Raw genomic sequence first — 9,755 nt, forward strand, 5'->3', positions numbered from 1 at the left:
GTTCCATATGCAGGCTGTTTGTTGTTGTTTTCGGTGGAAATCACGGTAATCACACAGTCCAGATTATTCCAAGGTTTTTGCTGTTTTTACGACTTTATTATTGAAATCTAGCTAACATGTTAAACTGTTGGTTGGCGTATGTTGATAACTTCAAATTCAACGTAAAACAATGAAGTAGTAAGTGGTATTTAGTTTGTTAAACTCGTAGGCCAAAGGCTAGGCCTAGGCTTTCGATCGAATGACAGCTGACTTCTGTCACGACACGGGGTCATGCAGGTTGACTGCCCCTGTACCTTGTAATCTGCATGTGTTGGTATTCTTAATGTTATGCGGGCTGAGAGGTTAGCTATACTACAGTAGTAGGCCTATATAATATCATTTTAATAACCTCAACTGAATTTTATTTGTATTTTAGACAGAAAATATTTCTTTTAAATAAATGCATTATTAATATATATTACTGCTCAAAAATATATTTTATTATTATTAACAATGACTTACTATAATATTTCTATGAATTTATTATCATCAGTTTTGATTGGAAATAAGGAATAACTACTGTATGCTACATTACAGATAATAAGCCTGCATTTAACCAGTTTAATTAATATAGTGTTTATTACTATATCAATATTATTAATATTATATCATCACAATATTGCTAATTTTTAAATTGTAAATGGCATGCTGATCTATATATTTATTTATTTGTATTTTGTTACCTGTTCTCGATGTTGTATTGTTTTATGTTTCAAACCTGTAAGTGGTGGTGAAAAAAATAAAATAAAAATAATAAATAAATAAAAGGCTTTTGTTCAAATGTATCGAACATGCTTATGTTTTAAAGCAAATATTTTATGTATTCTTTTTTAAAATCTTAGATGACAAAGTCCATTTCATACGATAAAAAAGAACTGTTTTGATACATAAAGCCTCAGTCTTAAGAACTTTCTTAATAAACTATATTGCCAAAAAGATTGCAATACCAACCCTAGCCTAGCTAAAGTAAATAATGTGTTTTATTCCCTGGATATTAAAGCATACAACCAATGCATTCATCAACTAGTTTTACCATTCAATTTCCAATATTTATTTAGATGAATACCTGTAGGCTATTAAAGTAAACACTGTACTGTAGATAACGTACAACAAAAGATATAGAATATATTGTAATTTGATATACGATATTAGAGGCAAAATTAACCAACAAATGTATCAGTCACCTAGCAACCTTTGTCAGTACAGACAAAGCTGGAAATATTGTACAAAAATAAATATTTCTCTTTTATGTTGCTATATTCCATCTGCCGTCAGCATCGTCAACAATGTCGATTTTTTTCTTCAATAATTTTCATGCTGTTCTGATAATCTTAATGTCACCATCGTGTCAGTCATCCAATTTCCATCTAATGCTGGCCTTTTTAATTAAATTACCTCCTGATAAGAATTTTAAATCAAATGACAATAACTAGAGACATTAATTATAAACAAAGCTCCTCATCTTCAACGTTTATAAATTAATTTTCACCACTTTACGGTTTACACTTGCAGTTTCTTTGTGAATTAATATTTTAAAACAAAGCTACAAAATTGAGTGAGAATACTGTACAATACAACATAATATAATTTTTCAATAATATTCTACATTAATAAATAAATATTTTTTGTGGAATTTATGGTCTACCATGAAGATGGTATGGGAACAAAATAGTACCCGTATATTATGTCATAATGCTCTATACTTTATACATATTTTTTGTATTTTTCACAACATTTTCTCAGACTTTTTTACACAGATGCTTGTAAATAGACAGCATAAATGGATTTTGGACAACTGCAACTTTTTAAAATATATACAACATTTCTTCTTTTTACACTTTCATTAAAGTTTATCCCCACGGTGTCAATATATTAAGAATATGTCCGCTGCTGACTTGTGACATCCAGATTGTAATGAACGAACTGATGCCTCGGCCATAAATAACTCTCTTGTGTATAAACTAACAAATTAGAAAACTTCTGCTGCAGGTCTTTCTAAAAATAAAAAATTGTACATTCTTACGTACACTGCTTTTAAGTCCATACTTAAGGCAAGAAATTTAATCTATTGCAATGAAATACGTAAATCAAAAACGCTATTTATGATTTGTAACACTAAGAAAATATTTATGTGTTTAAGAATTTTGAAATAATATTAGATGATTCTTAATGTATAAATCTAACTAAATACTTTGATACATTACAAACGTTCTGATATATTATACAAATCCCCAGGGTAATGTGCCTACGCTAGGATGAAGAACTTGATTTTGATTTTTTTATAGTCTTTGGTAAAATTCAATTAATTCCAGATTTTAAATGAACAGTGCCACGCATGCTTAACTCGGGTGACAGCGAACTTAATCACTTTTCAGTTTCATCATTTGAAGTCGCTTTAGGAAATGTTTTAAACTTACAGGTGAACTTGCCTTCTTTGTTTAAACCTGTGAGGCTTTGTGAGTGGAGTAGAAAGAGTTGTGACCCTTAGTTAGCATTGAACCCTGGACCTTGGAATTGGAAGGCAAGCACGTAATCACCAAGCTTCAGCTTTACTACAATTAAATTAAATCAAAAACATCCATATTTGGGCAAATGTTTGTCAGTGTAGACAGATCTTTAGGGAGTGGAGTAGAAAGAGTCGTGACCCTTAGTTAGCATTGAACCCTGGAACTTGGGATTGGAATGCAAGCATGTTAACCACCAATCTACCGCTCCACTACAACCTGTGATGTTTACATTCAATCAAAAACATCTGACTTTTTACTTGTTTTGAGGAACAAATGTAGAAGATATTTATTTGACACTTCATGAGGAAAAGTTGAATTATGTGAATTTTAGCATTTCTCATTATTTTGTTTGACTGCTGTCACATTAGCCAATAGACATTGATATTTTTAATGTTCATTCTGACACTTAGTGTCATGGTAACGATAGCTGGAGGATCTTGATAAAATGTGAGCTTGCTAAAGTTGATATTGCTGCAGGATTAGTAAGAAAGTATTTTAATTGTCATCATTAATATCAAAGTTAGTCATTATAGAGGTTCTAGAGGTGCTTTTAAATGCTTGTAATGTACGCCTACAGCATTTCTTGACGAGGGTGATTAGATTTTATTCAGAAGGGGCTTGTCACGATGGAATTTGTTTTTTTAAACAACATGTCAGTCAGGTTTTTAAATTTAAAGTATCTTTATCGTTGGGATGAATGTGACTTTCACAGCTGCTTGTGAGTGATGACACTTGCAGCTGTATAGTCTACTCAATGTTGCACATTAATGTTTCTCTCTTATGGAAAAAAATATTTCGCTTGAAGTTGAATAATATCTAAAACACTGATAATACATTTTCTGAGATTCAATTTAATTTCTATTTGAAATTGGTTTTTGGAGAATAAGTTGAACCGCAGTGGAATTCAAAATAAAATTATGATGAGTTTGTAGATAAACTTGAAAACGTAATTACGATGCGGCGAACCAGTTCTGTGAGCGAGACATCGTCCTTGACTGACCTCCTTCTTTCATGTCCAGTTAGAATTCCATACTTTAAAAAAAATCCATGATGCTCCGTTAATAGCGATAATGAGAAATTACCAAATAATGAAATTTCAGTAATAGCATTTCAGAACAGCAATGAAGCTGTCGTGTACGGAGCGTTGTGATTTGGCAGTTTGAATGCGATAATTAAGACCGTCTTATCGTTCAAATACATCTAAAATGAGTTTACACAGAGTGAGTGAACGAGTCAATCACTGCATCACAATTTAAAATACTTGTGTTCAATTGCACACTTTTAGTTGTGCTAGTGATTTGCTTACATACGCAACGTTCTCACTCACATTTTTTGTTTAAGCGTCTTTGTTTAAGCGTCTTTAAATGACAACAGATTTTATTTCGTAAGGTAAGCTATTTTTGATGTACTGTTTCTTAATGATCTGCATGATTTATGTGCCACCTGTTTGTCTAAGTCAAATAAATAAATTCAAAAGTCTTTATTACGTCATTTTGCAAACGTAAGCCTCTGCTTTGCTTAATTTCTTCCTATGCTCATTGTGGGTAGGTTTAACAGCATTACGGGATCCACAGCTTTCAGGATATTAAGAGAGTTTTATCCCTAACAGCCTTTACTGTTTACGCCAGTAAAACATAGGATTCGTCAGGCAGAAGTATTGAGAGTTATATCCCTACAGCATTTCACTATAATAGTTTACACCAGTGAAATATAGCCTATTGAGTTTAGACTTTCGTTGTAGTTTTTTCATGACTATTGGACGGTTTATAACTATCAAGAGTTACATTGAGTGAAGTACTAGGAAAACTAGCCTACAAAGCTATCTATCAAGAGTTGCATAGTATCCGTGTGTAGTTTTGTCATTATTATGCTTGGGAGAAATTAGGATTTTGTAACCAGCAAGTGTTGCGCAGAATATTGTTTGCTGCACAATTTTGGATGATCATACACAAAATAGTAGGTACTACTCTAAAAATCAAAATTATAAGTTGTTATTATTTATTTATTATATGATAGTTTGTGTGTATCAATATGTTCTTTTAGGTTATTTTATAATCATTCATATCATTAATAAAAATAGACATTTTTACATGTTTTAGATTTATCTCTTTGGTGTACATTTAAGGGTCTCCCATTGAGAGCAATTTAGTTCACTTGTTGGGAGGGGAGGGGGGAGTTGTCTCTTCCCTGTCTTGTGTTCGTAATTGTAATAATTTATAATGCTCATGTCTTTAAATACTGTGTGTTCTTTTTATATTGGGAGCTGACAAATCTGGGTACAAGAAAAAATAGAGATGGGGCTAATTTTATTGTGGTATATTCCATAAAAATGTAAAATAAAAGCTTAACTTTTAAAGCACAGTATGACAGTGATAAAGTACTTAATTAACGTTGACAGGTAATATAGTGCCTGTGCATTTAACAAACCTCATCAGCCGTGCAGGAACAAAGGTTTTTTTTACTAAATTAGTTTTCAAAAAACAGAGCAATGTTGAAATGAATACATTAACCGAGATGGCATTGTAATCACTGACACCTACTGTATGGTATTAATCTCGCTTCAAATGCCTGAAGATGAATTTTATGGAATTATTTATTGATTACCTCATTTTTGAGGGTTTTTTGATAACATTTCCATCTATTTTTATTTACTGAAATTAAGCTATGGATACTTCCATTCTATAGAGAACTTCCCTTTTTAAAATTGTCCTTTTAAAATGTAAATTATATGATATCGTAATACTATTTATTGGGCAAGTACAAATAACAGGCATGCGGCCTAAAAACTAACTGAATAACTTCTTTTTTTTACTCCATTTTAGTACTTATTAAATTGTTTCACTACCATTAAAAAACACTATTAATAATTTAAATCTAACTTTATGCGAAAATCTGTAAAAAAAAAAAAGAATTATTACTTATTTTTTAATACAAAATCATAGTCAAAGACTGAATTGATTTAAAAAAAATATATATTCATCAACAACATAATAAAAACATAGATAAAGATGTTGCAACATGTATTAATTAGTTTGCAGTATATCGCCGGGCGGTTTACAGTTTCTTTATGCGGAAATCTTAAAAAAGAAATATTATTACTTATTCTTTAATATAAAATCATAGTCAAAGACTGAATTGATTTAATAAAAAAATTAATATCAATCAACAACATAATTAAAACATGGATTAAAAGAGAAGGTTCGTTTACAACATGAATTACAACATGCAGTATATCGCCAAGCGGTTTATTTTTTTACGATGTAAGTAATCATTATTATAATATATTTATATCTCAACAGAGGAAAGAAGATACGTTTGTCTATTATGAATTTATTCAAAGCTGAGAAGAAGCTTCCATCCAAGAGCGACGTTGAAATCGTACAAGAATGTCTGCTCACAGAATTAGAACAACAAATTGTAGATGTAGAAGAAGTCGAAAAGGAGGAAAAGGAAGCCGTGGAAAAAGCATCAAAATGCACATATCAAGCAGATTACTCTTGGTTAGCCAACCGAAAGGTACAACATTATCAAATACCGGTGCTAGAAAGACTACAAATAGAAGAGTTATGTTTATCTGTTAAGCCGACAGAAACGAGACAAATCATAATGAGATTTAGAATGTTATTAACGAGGAAAACGGCGTTGGAGGATGTTGCTCCGGTACTCATTTCTGTGATTAAACAAATTATTCAAGAACGCAACAAAGAGGAGAGTTTTTCCGAGTGGTTAGTTCGAAGGTCGTCAAGTTTGGTGTCGTTGAGATCGAACGTTAGAGTTTCACCTGTGAACGATTCGACAGATCATACAAACGAATCTAAAAATAGACACCAGTGTTTTATAACGAACTCAACAACAGTGATTAGTTTTTGTAACAACCTTGATGATTTACCAGTATAGACATCGGCGGACTGTCGCATTTCAATTACGCAACATTCTCTATAATGGCATCGATGGTGAAAATTGAAAAACTGTAAATTACAAAATGTACTTGTGCCTTATCTACAGATAGGTAAATTAAGGACACATATTAATTTTATATTTCAATTGACTTTAGAAGACTTCATGTCAGAAGTGACACTTTAATTACGGTAAAATAAACAATTGATGTTTGCCACAATTAGTCTGGTAAATTGAGTTAAGCGAATATTGATGTTTAAATGAGAAGGCCATCTTACATAGGCTTTGAGTACAGACTTAAAATCATTAAGGATGTCAACATTATTACACTGCAGTTACTGCAGTAACTACATTGTTTACTGCAGTAACATATGATTTCAGGCAATAAACAAAGCTTGCTATATAATCGCATAAACAAAGTATAGTTACTGCAGTAACTGCAGTTGACTAATTTTGACACATGGTACATTCTATGCTTCCAACATTATTTAGTTCTTACTGAGATAAAAAATAGTACACTTTAAAATGAGTGCTATATTACTATTAGTGCACTATTGCATGATGGCAAATGGTGCTAACTGTGCATTAATGGCACTATTGTATGATATCTATGCAGGGCACACTATAGTATTAATTATTATATTATTTTGAAAGCAATCTATTTCAATTAATTACCAAATGTTCCTCTCCTTTTTTTTTGCTTGAAATGATCAGTAAATGTATTATTGAATTAAATACCAATGTTGGCAGTGTTCAATAATTATAGCTCTACAATTTCTTTGCATTAGTTTTAAATGTTTGTTTGTAAATTTTAATAATTTTATCCAGTCTACATGCTTTGTATTGCAATGCTTGCTGAATTGCTGAAAATCATAATCGTTTGGACTACTAGCGTTCCTGCACCCAACTAGTCATCAATTTTTTAAAAAGTACTGATGAAGAAGTCTGACTAAAATAATATTAACTCTACTGCTCACAATAGAAAAACTTTAACAATGCCATTATAATACAAGATGTCATACAAGATGTCAAACTATATGTTAAAAGAAGATAAAGTGAACTAATACATTCTAGTCATATATTATGTTAAAAGTAAATAAAGTAAACAGACTAACAATACTGCAGTCACTAGTATTCACAAAAAATAATTGTTTATGATTTGTTATTTAAAAATCTTATCTGATACTGATAGTGACAATATAATTAAAATAAAATTGGATCATCCAGAAAACTACCTAAAAGTAAATTGGAAAGAGTCGGTGCTAATTGAGTGAGTTTTGGAGGAAAGGGCCTATGTGAGTTAAAATAATTACAATGTACAATCACCTACTGTATATCACATTACAATATACCACATCACATTTGTTCAACATACATTACAATTGTAACATCAAACTTTCATTTTAGTCGTTCTCACTTTCAACTTGCGAACATGAAACCAACATACCATTAAAAATCAAATCAAACTTGTAATCTACACGCTCACATTTCGTTTCAATAACTCGTTAACAAAATGTGTTTGATCAAAGCGTGGTAATGCAACACCAATTCATCGGCAACCTGACTTCTACAGAAATACTTCTTGTTTTCTGCAAATTAATCATAAAAGGTTTCATCTATTACCACATAATTCTTTAAAATTCCATCGCAAACATGTTTGCTGATGTTTCAAAATTACTAACAATGATTTAATAGGTATTTCAGTTTTGTGAAATTCCTTTTACTATTAATTACAATTATGATTTTGATGGTGATATCGCTAGCGTAATAAATGAATGTTAAATACTTTATATGTATGTCTACATTAAAGCTCTGTCTACACTATCAAGCTATTTTCACAAAAAAGGTGTGATTTGCCAAAATATGGTAGTGATATGCCTAAATATGGTAGTGATAAGAGGTCATCATGTCTATATATGGGCACATCACATTTTGTTGTCACATAAAGTTTGACAGAACTTTACAAGTAAGAGAAAGGTAGGCTTACACTGTAGGATATTGATCCTTCCATTGCTTCAATCAAATTGAATATTCAATTAAATAAATTATTAATTACAATTATGATTTTTGATGGCGATATCGCTAACGTAATAAATGCTCTCTTTTGGTTTGTGAATATGAAATGCTTTATATGTATGTCTATATTGAGAAGTAAGAAAAAGGTAGGCTTACACTGTAGGGTATTGAACCTATCATTGCTTCAAATTGAATATTCAATTCAATTAAATAAATCCAATTTACGTCTGTAGGCTGCTGTATCGGTTTCTAACCATTTATGCTTGGCATTCGTTTAACTTGTAATTTATCTCCGAAACATGAACTCGCATTTGTGTGCCAACATGCTAAACGACGTTAGTAAATACCACTAATGTAAATCTATTAATAAGGCTTATATTTAAAATAACCTTTAAAAACATAATTAAAACCTATAAAATATTTAGCCTTAAGTTGTTCTTCTAAAAATGAACGCGTGTTTGTATGCGAATATATTAGGCTATGATTAGCAAACTACTAAATGTAAATGGAGATAATTGAAGATGATAACATATACATCTTTTAACCTCAAATTGCACTTGCATTGCTAACAGGTAACAGCCACTAGATCAAATCTATTTAATCTGTAAATTGAAAACCTTTAAAACCATTTTAAAAACGTAATTACCATAAAGTTTAGCTCATTTGCTAGGCGAGTTATCCGAAGTCTGGATGACGCAAGGGCAAAGTGGGATGCTAGTTTCAATCGCATTAGGTCGTAAAGATAAATTACGTTGATCGTTACCGTTGAACGGCGCCCTAATTCAAGGGTATTATAACTCAAATGTTAAATGATATTCTTACTAACTGGTTGATGGTGCAGCTTATACAAACCTTATTGGGTTACAGATGATGTAACTATTTAACTTGTGGACAAGTTTTATCAGATTGCAATATAATAATAATAATTCTTTTTGAGGTATTAAATTGTTGCTTGTTTTGTTCACGGTTTTGTAAAACGCCCATAGATGATATGATCCGTCATTATGTTCATGGACGTCTCTGACGTCACACAAATATCATGCTGGATTCATTTTAAAAACTAATTACCCTAACGTTTAACTTGTTTGCTAGGTGCGTTTAAACAAGACTTTCTGACAGGGTAATAAATATTTTTGAACACAAAAACAAGGAAGGATATCTCAAAATTAATTTATATTATTTATGTATTGCTTGAATATGGTTTTAAATGCCACATGTTTTTAAGACTAAAATCTTGTGAGTTTTCTTAAACTGATTACATTTTGGTCCTTAAGCACAAACTTAAGCTCCAATTGT

At 31.1% G+C, this 9,755-nt stretch overlaps 1 protein-coding gene across 1 annotated transcript; it reads left to right on the forward strand.

The window, feature by feature from the left end:
• The first annotated feature begins 27 nt into the window (after positions 1-27).
• LOC144855751 (protein RD3-like) lies at positions 28-7,208 on the forward strand. Its single transcript, XM_078713671.1, has 2 exons — positions 28-177; positions 5,846-7,208. Exon 2 carries the CDS (start codon positions 5,871-5,873, stop codon positions 6,441-6,443), a length of 573 nt encoding a protein of 190 aa, XP_078569797.1. The 5' UTR covers positions 28-177; positions 5,846-5,870; the 3' UTR covers positions 6,444-7,208.
• The last annotated feature ends 2,547 nt before the right edge of the window (positions 7,209-9,755 follow it).

The sequence above is a fragment of the Antedon bifida genome, chromosome 11 (genome assembly GCF_963402885.1).
Source record: "Antedon bifida chromosome 11, ecAntBifi1.1, whole genome shotgun sequence".
Lineage (NCBI taxonomy): Eukaryota > Metazoa > Echinodermata > Crinoidea > Comatulida > Antedonidae > Antedon > Antedon bifida.

Bases quoted from the DNA above. Each gene is read 5' to 3' on its own strand.
- LOC144855751 (XM_078713671.1), top strand. From the start codon at position 5,871: ATGAATTTATTCAAAGCTGAGAAGAAGCTTCCATCCAAGAGCGACGTT.